Consider the following 14,752-nt stretch of genomic DNA (forward strand, 5'->3'; position numbering starts at 1 on the left):
CAGTATCTAGGGCACCATGCTGCCAGAAGTAGAAACCTGGATTTCCTATTTCATCTCTTTTTGGTGCCCTAAACACATCACCCAAACTTGGAGATGTCACCTGCCCTTGCGCTTCAGTTATGACTTCTATTTGCAATATCTTTGAATCTATACTTGCAGCTTTAACACTTCCCTCATGTTTTAAATCCCACCTTCCCAAATGCTTATTCGACATATCCATCTGGTAGACATCTCTATTATCTAAACTCAACATATCCAAATCAAAATACATCTTTCTGTTCTGTCTCTACATGTCCAAGAATTTTCCCTTCTATTCACAACCCTCAAACATTTCAAGTTGGAAGAGATTCTAAGGGTTCATTTTACAACTGGGGAAATTGAGGACCAAGAATATTAAATACATTTTTGCTCATCACCTCCAATTAATTGCTCTATAATATTAAGTTTCTTATGTTCCTTCCTGTTCAAAAAAATTCAGTGTTTCCCTTTTACCTAACCCTTAAGACATTTGCAGATCTTATGGTCAGAGTGTTTTTATTATAACAGTCCCTTCTCTGCTGCCCCCCCCCCCCAATAATCCTTCAAATAAAGTCTCTCCTTACAGACAAACACAAAAACAAAACAAAACTTCAATGGTTTCCCAATATTCACAAGATTTCAGCTTGCCATTTAAGGGTTGTCAAACTCCAGTTTTATAGTCCACTACTCCCATATATGAAGCCTCTGCTGCAGGCAAGTGGGTCTATCCCTCTAAATTTTACTCTTCCTTACGTGACTCAGCCTAGAAGACCCTTGTCTTCAATTCTGTCGAAACCATACCTCTCCCTCAAAATACAGTTTAAATATCAATTCCTTTGCTAGTCTCAACAAACTGAAATTAATTTATCCATCTGAATTTTTTGGCATTTCTGATCTATAAGTTCCGAGAACACGTATTAAATTCTGTTTTGTACTGTGGATATTTTTCTTTCTATTTTATGGTCTTTCAAAGTTTCCTCAGGCAGAAAGTACCTGTTCCGTGTTCCCCACAATACTTAGCACAGTGCCTGGCACATGGAAGCTCAGTGAAGTTGACCAAAAGAAGAAGTAAACTTAAGGGTTTCTTACCTTGGTGATGTCTGTGTGATCTTTGAGCCCATTGGTCATACACCAATATCGCCACACATTCAGGGCATACCGTGTTGCTTTGGTCGTATTTGGGCTTACTGCACTGGTACACAGATCATTCAAGTCATCGTTAATATTAAATACAGGAAATTTGTTGAGCTTAGTAGAATAGGCTAGAAACAAAAACAATAAAAGGCATTAAAATAATTTGCCATTCTCTTCTTCAGAGAATTGTATCTTTGGATCATGTTAAATAGTAGAAAACTCCTAAGAGATATAACACATTAAACAATGAAATTTCTATCAAGTATACATAAATTAGAATAAATACAGTAGGGAACAATGTTTATAGCATGAAATCGATGTAGTAACCTTGCATTTAATCCCAACAATTTTGCCATATGTATTAACTGATATACTAATGCAGGCATTACAATAATAGAAGGGAAAAAATGAATGCAGAAAAACAAAGAATGTTCTATCTAAAATTTTCACTGTAAAAAAATAGCATTTATGTTAACAACAACGAAAAAAGGATAGAAAGAAAGGAAGACAAGTTAAACATCCTTTCTCTTTTCCTTAGCACATGAAGAGCTGTTACTTCTCTGCAACATACAGTCTCAAATATCTTATTTGTCATCCTGGACAGCTCTGAATTAAATGGTATTAGCATATTTCTTTATTCCTTTTCACAAATTGATAAAGAGAGAGAGATTTCAACCCTGACTCCACAACCCATCAGCTAGCTTAGAGTCAGAATGGAAGGTCAAGTAGAATATTAGGGAAAGCGGGGGATGCTCCAGAGAAGCTCACATCGTCTCAGAGGAGAGCAAACAGATTTTAAACTGCAATTGTCGCTGCAGCCTGTGGATCAAAAACCACATTCACAGAAAGACAGACAAGATGAAAAGGCAGAGGGCTATGTACCAGATGAAGGAACAAGATAAAAACCCAGAAAAACAACTAAATGAAGAGGAGATAGGCAACCTTCCAGAAAAAGAATTCAGAATAATGATAGTGAAGATGACCCAGGACCTTGGAAAAAGAATGGAGGCAAAGATCGAAAAGATGCAAGAAATGTTTAACAAAGACCTAGAAGGATTAAAGAACAAACAGAGATGAACAATATAATAACTGAAATGAAAACTATACTAGAAGGAATCAATAGCAGAATAACTGAGGCAGAAGAACGGATAAGTGACCTGGAAGACAGAATGGTGGAATTCACTGCTGCGGAACAGAATAAAGAAAAAAGAATGAAAAGAAATGAAGACAGCCTAAGAGACCTCTGGGACAACATTAAACAATATTCGCATTATAGGGGTCCCAGAAGGAGAAGAGAGAGAGAAAGGACCCGAGAAAATACTTGAAGAGATTATAGTCGAAAACTTCCCTAACATGGGAAAGGAAATAGCCACCCAAGTCCAGGAAGCGCAGCGAGTCCCATACAGGATAAACCCAAGGAGAAACACGCCAAGACACATAGTAATCAAACTGGCAAAAAATAAAGACAAAGAAAAATTATTGAAAGCAGCAAGGGAAAAACGACAAATAACATACAAGGGAACTCCCATAAGGTTAACAGCTGATTTCTCAGCAGAAACTCTACAAGCCAGAAGGGAGGGGCATGATATACTTAAAGTGATGAAAGGGAAGAACCTATAACCAAGAATACTCTACCTGGCAAGGATCTCATTCAGATTCGATGGAGAAATCAAAAGCTTTACAGACAAGCAAAAAGCTAAGAGAATTCAGCACCACCAAACCAGCTCTACAACAAATGCTAAAGGAACTTCTCTAAGTGGGAAACACAAGAGAAGAAAAGGACCTACAAAAACAAACCCAAAACAATTCAGAAAATGGTCATAGGAACATACATATCAATAATTACCTTAAACGTGAATGGATTAAATGCTCCAACCAAAAGACACAGGCTTGCTGAATGGATACAAAAACAAGACCCATCTATATGCTGTCTACAAGAGACCCACTTCAGACCTAGGGACACATACAGACTGAAAGTGAGGGGATGGAAAAAGATATTCCATGCCAATGGAAATCAAAAGAAAGTTGGAGTAGCAATACTCATATCAGATAAAATAGACTTTAAAATAAAGAATGTTACAAGAGACAAGGAAGGACACTACATAATGATCAGGGGATCAATCCAAGAAGAAGATATAACAATTATAAATATATATGCACCCAACATAGGAGCACCTCAATACATAAGGCAACTGCTAACAGCTCTAAAAGAGGAAATCGACAGTAACACAATAATAGTGGGGGACTTTAACACCTCACTTACACCAATGGACAGATCATCCAAAATGAAAATAAATAAGGAAACAGAAGCTTTAAATGACACAATAGACCAGATAGATTTAATTGATATTTATAGGACAGTCCATCCAGAAACAGCAGATTACACTTTCTTCTGAAGTGCACATGGAACATTCTCCAGGATCACATCTTGGGTCACAAATCAAGCCTCAGTAAATTTAAGAAAATTGAAATCATATCAAGCATCTTTTCTGACCACAACACTATGAGATTAGAAATGAATTACAGGGAAAAAAACGTAAAAAACACAAACACATGGAGGCGAAACAATACGTTACTAAATAACCAAGAGATCACTGAAGAAATCAAAGAGGAAATCAAAAAATACCTAGAGACAAATGACAATGAAAACACGACGATCCAAAACCTATGGGATGCAGCAAAAGCAGTTCTGAGAGGGAAGTTTATAGCTATACAAGCCTACCTCAAGAAACAAGAAAAATCTCAAATAAACAATCTAACCTTACACCTAAAGGAACTAGAGAAAGAAGAACAAACAAAACCCAAAGTTAGCAGAAGGAAAGAAATCCTAAAGATCAGAGCAGAAATAAATGAAATAGAAACAAAGAAAACAACAGCAAGGATCAATAAAACTAAAAGCTGGTTCTTTTAGAAGATAAACAAAATTGATAAACCATTAGCCAGACTCTTCAAGAAAAAGAGGGAGAGGACTCAAATCAATAAAATTAGAAATGAAAAAGGAGAAGTTACAACAGACACCACAGAAATACAAAGCATTCTAAGAGACTACTACAAGCAACTCTATGCCAATAAAATGGACAACCTGGAAGAAATGGACAAATTCTTAGAAAGGTATAACCTTCCAAGACTGAACCAGGAAGAAATAGAAAATATGAAGAAACCAATCACAAGTAATGAAATTGAAACTGTGAGTAAAAATCTTACAACAAACAAAAGTCCAGGACCAGATGGCTTCACAGGTGAATTCTATCAAACATTTAGAGAAGAGCTAACACCCATCCTTCTCAAACTCTTCCAAAAAATTGCAGAGGAAGGAACACTCCCAAACTCATTCTATGAGGCCACCATCACCCTGATACCAAAACCAGGCAAAGAAACTACAAAAAAAGAAAATTACAGACCAATATCACTGATGAATATAGATGCAAAAATCCTTAACAAAATACTAGCAAACAGAATCCAACAGCACATTAAAAGGATCATACACCAGGATCAAGTGGGATTGATCCCAGGGATGCAAGAATTCTTCAATATACGTAAATCAATCAATGTGATAAACCATATTAACAAATTGAAGAATAAAAACCATATGATCATCTCAATAGATGCAGAAACAGCTTTTGACAAAATTCAACACCCATTTATGATAAAAAATCTCCAGAAAGTGGGCATAGAGGGAACCTACCTCAACATAATAAAGGCCATATATGACAAACCCACAGCAAACATCATTTTCAATGGTGAAAAACTGAAAGCATTTCCTCTAAGATCAGGAACAAGACAGGGATGTCCACTCTCACCACTATTATTCAACATAGTTTTGGAAGTCCTAGCCATGGCAATCAGAGAAGAAAAAGAAATAAAAGGAATCCAAATTGGAAAAGAGGAAGTAAAACTGTCACTGTTTGCAGATGACATGATACTATACATAGAGAATCCTAAAAATGCCACCAGAAAACTACTAGAGCTAATCAATGAATTTGGTGAAGTTGCAGGATACAAAATTAATGCACAGAAATCTCTTGCATTCCTATACACTAATGATGAAAAATCTGAAAGAGAAATTAAGGAAACACTCCCATTTACCATTGCAACAAAAAGAATAAAATACCTAGGAATAAACCTACCTAGGGAGACAAAAGACCTGTATGCAGAAAACTATAAGACACTGATGAAAGAAATTAAAGATGATACCAACAGATGGAGAGACATACCATGTTCTTGGATTGGAAGAATCAATATTGTGAAAATGACTATACTACCCAAAGCAATCTACAGATTCAATGCAATCCGTATCAAATTACCAATGGCATTTTTTACGGAACTAGAACAAAAAAATCTTAAAATTTGTTGGGAGACACAAAAGACCCCAAATTGACAAAGCAGTCTTGAGGGAAAAAAACAGAGCTGGAGGAATCAGACTCCCTGACTTCAGACTATACTACAAAGCTACAGTAATCAAGACAATATGGTACTGGCACAAAAACAGAAACATAGATCAATGGAGCAAGATAGAAAGCCCAGAGATAAACCCACGCACCTATGGTCAACTCATCTATGACAAAGGAGGCAAGGGTATGCAATGGAGAAAAGACGGTCTCTTCAATAAGTGGTGCTGGGAAAACTGGACAGCTACCAGTTTTCATTATAAAAGAATGAAATTAGAACACTCCCTAACACCATACACAAAAATAAACTCAAAAATAAACTCAAAATGGATTAGAGACCTAAATGTAAGACCTGACGCTATAAAACTCTTAGAGGAAAACATAGGAAGAACACTCTTTGACATAAATCACAGCAAGATCTTTTTTGATCCACCTCCTAGAGTAATGGAAATAAAAACAAAAATAAACAAATGGGACCTAATGAAACTTCAAAGCTTTTGCACAGCAAAGGAAACCATATACAAGACGAAAAGACAACCCTCAGAATGGGAGAAAATATTTGCAAACGAATCAATGGACAAAGGATTAATCTCCAAAATATATAAACAGCTCATGCAGCTCAATATAAAAAAATAAACAAACCAATCCAAAAATGGGCAGAAGACCTAAATAGACATTTCTCCAAAGAAGACATACAGATGGCCAAGAAGCACATGAAAAGCTGCTCAACATCACTAATTATTAGAGAAATGCAAATCAAAACCACAATGAGGTATCACCTCACACCAGTTAGAATGGGCATCATCAGAAAATCTACAAACAACAAATGCTGGAGAGGGTGTGGAGAAAAGGGAACCCTCTTGCACTGTTGGTGGGAATGTAAATTGATACAGCCACTAAGGAGAACAGTATGGAGGTTCCTTAAAAACTAAAAATTGAATTACCATATGATCCAGCAATCCCACTACTGGGCATATACCCTGAGAAAACCATAATTCAAAAAGACACATGCACCCCAATGTTCATTGCAGCACTATTTACAATAGCCAGATCATGGAAGCAACCTAAATGCCCATCGACAGATGAATGGATAAAGAAGATGTGGTACATATATACAATGGAATATTAGCCATAAAAAGGAACGAAATTGGGTAATTCGTAGAGACGTGAATGGATCTAGAGACTGTCATACAGAGTGAAGTAAGTCAGAAAGAGAAAAGCAAATATCGTATGTTAGCGCATATATGTGGAACCTAGAAAAATGGTACAGATGAACCGGTTTGCAGGGCAGAAATTGAGACACAGATGTAGAGAACAAACGTTGGACACCAAGGGGGGAAAGTGGGGAGGGGATGAATTGGGAGATTGGGATTGACATGTATACACTGATGTGTATAAAATTGATGACTAATAAGAACCTGCTGTATAAAAAAATAAATAAAATAAAATTCAAAAATTAAAAAAAAGGGTCTCTCCCTCCTAGGAGTAGGATTCATGCCATGCTCCCCTGCAACCCTCCCTCCTCCCCCCTCCACCTCCTTGGTATTGATGAGGTCTGGGCTACAAAAAAAAAAAAAAATTGCAATTGTCAAATTACTTTAGATGAAGACTGGTCTTCCTCAATGTGTCCGCTTTAAATACTAGTCGTCAGAGTAAATCCACAACCATTAGCTGGCCGCGTTTCATACTCAGTAATCCACTAACACTGGGCTTAAACTGTTCAAATTGTTGTCTTTGGATAGAAAAAAAAAATCAAGGTAAATCATCTCACAGTGAAAACAATGCCAACTTGTACTTTATCTAATGGTTCTGACCCTCTCTGGAATGTTTCTGTATTCAAACCAGGCACAGAAAGGCTGAGAAATAGCAAAATGAGTTAAGGCATTACCAAGGTGATCTACAAAGTGGTTTCATCTAACTCACCTCATCTTTCTCTGCTCCCACTGAGGAACTCCAAACCACCAGCCTCTTCTTGTTCCCTAGCATCTGCCTGTGCCCAGGACACCCACATCACACCTTCCCTACACTTAGCCTGAGAAATCCCTCCATGGTCTTTGTGCCAATCAAACAGTATCTTTTTTTCAATTCCAATTCCAATTGCAAACTCACCCATTGCAAACTCACATCTATGTGATCTTTCCCCATACAAACCCAACTCCCTTATTCTCTCCTTCAGTACGAGCCCCACATTTGCTTTATTATTCCTTGGAACTAATAATCTAATTGTGCCCAGAAGATCTCTTCAACCGGTTTATACGCTCATTAAGACTGTGTCTTCACCCTTTAAGTCTGCTTTGAACTGCTGAACACACAATCTGCTTTAATAAATGCTTATAGCAAGAGAGCAGTAAACAGTGCTAGAAATGCTTTCCAAAGCAACTGAGTCATGCAGGCATATTCCTCTTACCGCCCTCCTAAGCTGACATAACTCACATTATTGCTGGGACTTGCTGGATATTAATGAAAGGATTCTAGTATAAAATTTACTATCATTGCCTCTAGCACTAACTGAATGCTTACTATATGCCAAGAGTTATGTAAATTATCTGTAGTCTCTAAGCAACCTTATACCTATTTTACAGGTAAGGAAACTGAACCTCACACATTTAGTAACTTCATACATCACGCATCCAATATTTACTGAGGTACTCTCTCTGTACCAGGCACTGTGCTGTCCCAAGTCATGGAGTTGGCAAGTACTAAAGCCAGGGTTTGCACCTGGGTCCTGCTGACTCTATGCCCTGGTCACTACAGCAAAGAAATCAGGTACTACAGGGATAAAATGCTTAGTAAGGAATACAATTTAGATATTAGCCACTTGTGCTTCTGAAAAATATCCTTGCCTCCCAAATTTACTCAGATTAACCTTCATAAGTCTGATTTAGTCAAACAACCACTATAGTTTCACTATAGCTTTTTAAAACAACAAAAACAAAATGATTTATTTGCAACACAGCCTAGTCCCCATCATTTTTTTTTAAAATTTTTTTCTGCCTTTATTTTTTTATTTTTTATTTTTAAATTTATTTATTTATGGCTGTGTTGGGTCTTCATTTCTGTGCGAGGGCTTTCTCTAGTTGTGGCAAGTGGGGGCCACTCTTCATCGCGGTGCGCGGGCCACTCACTGTCGTGGCCTCTCTTGTTGCAGAGCACAGGCTCCAGATGCGCAGGCTCAGTAGTTGTGGCTCACGGGCCTAGTTGCTCCGCGGCATGTGGGATCTTCCCAGACCAGGGCTCGAACCCGTGTCTCCTGCATTAGCAGGCAGATTCTCAACCACTGCGCCACCAGGGAAGCCCCCCCATCATTTTATTTTTTATTTTTTTGGCTGCTGCGGGGCTTGTGGCATCTTAGTTCCCTGAGCAGGGATGGAACCTGGGCCCTCGGCAGTGAAAGCAGGAGTCCTAACCACTGAACCACCAGGGAATTCCCCCCATCACTTTAATATGCAGAGGAGTAGAAAAGAGTCACACTGCAAGATAGGATGACTAAGGTTAATTATTACATTAAATAATTAAACGGCCTTCACTGATTTATTTTTTTATCACAGGACAGAGACGGTACACTGAAAATGGAAACCAACGTCCTAGTATATAGAGAAACAGGGAAAGAATGCTTGTATACTTACATAATGGGAAAGAAATTTGTGAAAATGAAATGACATATATGATTCCTTCATGATTGTATTAAAGGATTAAATTATGTTTATTTAACTGCTTCTTAAAAATTTTGAGTAGAAGTTCTAGTGTTACAGTGCTGAGGACATTTTTAGGAGAGTATATTGATGGAAAAACAAACAAAAGTAAGAACTTATAACTGAATACAGGGAAAAGAAGGGACTACTAAAGAAGGATTTGAATTTTTTTCCCCACTAGAAAACAGGCAAACTCTGAGCTGAAAGTTAGGAAGAGCAGGCCGTGGGAGTGGGAGGGGACTATGTGGTTATGGTAGTGTAACCTAAGGACAGCCAGATCTGAATGATTATCCTGCTCTCTATACGTAGCTGCCACTTACATCATTTACAGGACAGTGTGTAAAGTGAGGGAATCTGCTGTGGAAGGCTACCCTCAAGGTCAGAGAGAAAAGGGGCATTGTCTCAGGTAACTCTGGGCAGCCCAATTGGACAGAGAGGGAAAAAAGGAAAGCAGCTACAAAAAGCAAGAAATCCCCAAATGTACACCAACTCTCAGGTAGCACCTCCCCTGTGTCTACATTTGAGAGAGTTCCTGGCTTCCCAGCCTGTTTTCCGTTCATATACCTGCAGGGAAGCTTATTCATGGGCTCTTCTTTGTCCACTCATTACAGCTGGGTGAAGTCCACCTGCAGAACCCTGTGCTTAACTATTACCTGCAAAAGTGAGCTCTGCCCAGGTTCAAACAGGAACCTTGAATAATGTCTAAGGAAATCCTATAAGCTATCAATAATGATAAATCTAGACTTTCATTTTAAAATGTGAACATACAAACAAACATCACTTGGCAATTGGGGAAAACTAAAAGCATGGAAGTTACCAAGTTACACAAGCAGAGCAACTAATTTCACATCCCCTATCCTCCCCCTGAAAACAGACTTAATTCAGAAAACCAAAGAAAAAATTTAAAAGATAGATACATAGATTTGAGAGGATAATGCATCCTTAAAACAAGAACAGCTTTCATTGTGAAAGGAAAAAGAGAAGAACAAGGAAGATCCTGGAAACTTTAAATGATTGAAAAAACATATTTTAAAAATTCTGAGAAGAGCTGAGTATGAGAATGAACATGGCTAAAGGACAAATTAGTGATTAGGAAGGAATTTTCCCTGAAGGGCAGGCAAAGTAATAAAAAAAACTGATAATTATGAGAGTGAAGTTAAGAAGCATGGAAGACAGACTATGGAGAAACAAAATCCATCTTATAAGAATTCAAAAGAAAAGGTTATGAGAGGATAGGATAAAATAATCAAAGATATAATATATGAAAAGTTCTGTTAAAGAAAGATTTTAATTTTTAGGGTGTTAAGGTTCATGAACTGTCAAAGAGACACACTTAAAAGACACATATATAAACATATCTTGGTGAAATTTCCAAAATCTAAGAACGAAAAGAAAATTCGATAATCTTTCTGGTAGGGGGAAAAAAGCCATCAGTAGAATAACAAGAATTAGATTTTTCATCTGTGATACTAAAAAACAATGACTCAGTCTCCTCAGAGCTGTGAGGGAAAAGGACCATAAATGAATTCTATTACCTAGCTAAAGTATCATTCAAGGCAAAAGAAAGATATTTTCAGTCATGAAAGAAGGAGCATCCAAGCACCCTTTTTTTAAAAAAAAAGTTAGTCATGGATATTTGCAAACAAAATGAAAAATGAATCAAAGAAAGGGAAAGATACTGGGTACAAGGTATAGTAAGAAGCAAAAAATTTACTTCTAACACTGAGTAATGTAGCAATTGAGCTCAACACAATTGTGAAGAAAAGACTGTGAAAAGAGATGGGGCGTGACGGAACAAAATCTTGAACTAAAACTCCCCATAATTTCAATAAAATAAGGGAAAAGGGGAGAGGAAAGATAGAAAAAATATGATTAAGATCTCATCCTCTTTGGAAAGGATAAAAAGCAAAGAGGAAAAAAGAAGGGAGAGATTACCAATGTTAATTAATTTTTTATTTTAAAAATATATGTTTAAATCTGTTAAAAACAAAACGTGAAAGAAACAACTATTAGAATGGATATAGGATTTTCAAGTAAGAGTAAATAAAGGAGTATCAGTAGAAAAAGAGTTAAACAAAAACAAAAATCCAGCATCTGCAATCTATCAAGCAAAACTTGGGACAAGTTAACAAACAAAATAAAGAACCAAGAAAGAAAGCATGATGTAAAGAAGACATACATATGGCCAACAGGCACATGAAAAGATGCTCAGTATCACTAATCATCAGGGAAATGTAAATCAAAACCACAGTGAGATATCACCTCACACCTGTCAGAATGGGTCTTATCAAAAAGACAAGAAATAATAAGTGTTGGTGAGGATGTGGAGAAAAGGGAACCATTGTGCACTGTTGGTGGGAATGAAAATTGGTGCAGCTACTGTGGAAAAGAATATGAAGTTTCCTCAAAAAATTAAAAATAGATCTACAGTATGATCTAGCAATTCTATTGTTAGTAGAAATTCAATCTAGTCGAAGAAAACAAAAACACTAATTTGAAAAGATATACACAACCCTATGTTCATTGCAGCACTATTTACAATAACCAAGATATGGAAATAACCTAAGTGTCCATTGATGGATGAATGGATAAAGAAGGTTTGTGTGTGTGTGTGTGTGTCTGTGTGTGTGTGTGTAATACTACTCAGCCATAAAAAAAAAAGGTAATGTTGCCATTTATGACAACATAGATGGACCTTGAGGGTAATATGCTAAGTGAAAAAAGCCTGTGAAAAACAAATACTGTATGATCTCACTTATATGTGGAACCTAAAAAGCAAGACAAACAAACAAGACAAAAACCAAAACCTAGACTCATAGATACACAGAACAGACTGGTGGTTGCCAGAGGGGAGGGAGGTAGGGGGGTCGTGAAATGGGTGAAGGGGATCAAGAAGTACAAACTTCTGGGGGACTTCGCTGGTGGCACAGTGGTTAAGAATCCACCTGCCAATGCAGGGGACACGGGTTCGAGCCCTGGTCAGGGAAGAGCCCACATGTTGCGAAGCAACTAAGCCCGTGCACTACCACTACTGAGCCTGCGCTCTAGAGCCCGTGAGCCACAACTACTGAGCCCGCGTGCCACAACTACTGAAGCCCGCGCACCTAGAGCCTGGGCTCTGCAACAAGAGAAGCCACCACACTGAGAAGCCTGCGCACCGCAGTGAAGAGTAGCCCCCGCTCACCACAACTAGAGAAAGCCCGTGCACAGCAACGAAGACCCAACGCAGCCAAAAATACATAAATAAATGAATAAATTTATATAAAAATAATAAACTACAGCATGGGGAATATAGTCAATAATATTGTATTAACTTTGTATGATGACAGATGACTGTGGTGATCATTTTGCAATGTATACAAATGTTGAATTACTATATTATACACCTCAAGTTAATATAATATTGAATGTCAACTATACTTCAATTTAAAAAATGTCAGTCTGCATAAGAGACAAAACTCAGCTATATATGTTCTTTACACATAGGAATTAATAGGGTATAAAAGTTGAAAGCAAAAGGATTAAAAAAAAAAAGGTATACCATGTGAACAATAAAGAAAGGAACGCTGGTATAGCTATACAGTATCAGACAAAACAGACTTCAAGGCAAGAAGCATTCATTACCAGAAATAAAAAGAGATGTTTTAAAATTCAACAGAGAGATACAACAATCCTAAATTTGTATGGACTTAATAATACAGCCTCCAAATATAAACAGCAAAAGTTGAAAAAATTTAAAAAAGAAATAGGCAAAACTACAACTAAGGTTTTAATACATCATTTTTCATAACTGACAGAACAAGCAGACAAAAAACTGTACAGATATAGAAGATATGAATGATGCAAGCACCAAACTGGATGTAATTGATATACAAAGAACAACATAACAATGGCAGAATACACATTCTTTTCAAAGGTACATGATACTTTTTTTAAAAATTGAAATATAGTTGATGTATAATATTATGTTAGCTTCAAGTATACTACATAGTGATTTGACAATTGCATACATTATGAAATGATCACAAAGTTATTACCACATTACTGACTATATTCTTTATGCTGTATATTACACCCCTGTGGCTTCTTTATTTTATAACTGGGGTTTGTACCTCTTAATCTCCTTCACCTATTTCGCTCCAGCCTCTATCCTCCTCCTCTCTGGAAACTACTCATTTGCTTTCTGTATCTATGAGTCTGTTTTTGTTTTTTGTTTGCTTGTTTGTTTTGTTTTTTAGATTCCACATGTAAGTGAGGTCATATGGTATTTGTCCTTTTCTGACTTATTTCACTTAGCATAATACCCTCTAAATCCATCTATGTTGTAGCAAATGTCAAGATTTCACATAACCCTTTGACGAAAATAGAAATGTTAGGACATAAAGCAAGTCTCAACATTTCAAACGATTAAGTCATTTAGAGTATCAGGAGAATTTTAAAAAATCAAAGGGAATTAGAAAATACTTCAAAATGAATGGTAACGACAATATAATGTGTCAAAGTTGTGGGATGTGGTTATTGCAGTGCCTACAGAGAAAATGATAGCATTAAATTCAGAAGAAAGATTGAATATCAACTATACCAGGAAATTATAAAAACAAATAAACCCCAAAAATAAAAAGAAGGAAGCAGTACACATAAGAACAGAAATCAATGAAATAGGAAATAAACTTACAATAAAAAAAAGTAACACCAGCTTCCCTGGTGGCGCAGTGGTGAGGAGTCCACCTGCCAATGCAGGGGACATGGGTTCAAGCCCTGGTCTGGGAAGATCCCACATGCCACGAAGCAAGTAAGCCTGTGTGCCACAACTGCTGAGCCTGCGCTCTAGAGCCCGCGTGCCACAATTACTGAAGCCCGCACGCCTAGAGCCCGTGCTCCGCAACAGGAGAAGCCACCGCAATGAGAAGCCCACACACCGCAACGGGGAGTGGCCCCCGCTCGCCGCAGCTGGGGAGGGCCTGCGTGCCGCAATGAACACCCAACACAGCCAAAAATAAGTAAATAAATAAATTTATTAAAAAAAAAAAAGTAACACCAAGAGATGGATTTGAAAGACTAACAAAATTAACAAACTATTAAGAAAAAAAGAAGAGTCTGTGCAGTTCAAACCTGTGTTGTTCAAGGATCAACTATAATGCCAAACCTAAAACTTCTGCTAGAGAACAGAAGAAGAGGGAACACTATCCAATGTCTTCTATAGGGCAGCATAACTTTTCTATAAACACATGACAAGAGTAACACAATAAAATTACAAGCCAGCACAGCTCATAAACACAGACCCAAAATCCATAACACAATATGAGCAAATTGAATGCCTACCTCACACCTAAACAAAAAAAGCAATTCCAAATGTATCACCTAAATGTGAATGGTAAAACAATAAAGCTTCTAGAAGAAAACACAGGAGGCCATTTTTTTATTACCTTGGGGTAGCTATATACTTTTAAACAGAACATCAACATTATTACCTCAAAAGTGAAAATTTGATAAATTGGATTTCATTAAGATTAAAAAGAC

At 37.2% G+C, this 14,752-nt stretch overlaps 1 protein-coding gene across 2 annotated transcripts in view; it reads right to left on the minus strand.

Moving 5' to 3' along the window:
• KIAA1958 (KIAA1958 ortholog) overlaps window positions 1-14,752 on the minus strand; it is a 164,821-nt gene that overhangs the window by 12,360 nt on the left and 137,709 nt on the right. For both annotated transcript variants that reach the window (XM_061200097.1, XM_061200098.1), the window contains one exon: window positions 1,108-1,280. In XM_061200097.1, the coding sequence (XP_061056080.1) occupies window positions 1,108-1,280 (173 nt within the window). The remainder of the gene's footprint in view (window positions 1-1,107; window positions 1,281-14,752) is intronic.

This window comes from Eubalaena glacialis, chromosome 9 (assembly GCF_028564815.1).
Source record: "Eubalaena glacialis isolate mEubGla1 chromosome 9, mEubGla1.1.hap2.+ XY, whole genome shotgun sequence".
Taxonomy (NCBI): Eukaryota; Metazoa; Chordata; class Mammalia; order Artiodactyla; family Balaenidae; genus Eubalaena; species Eubalaena glacialis.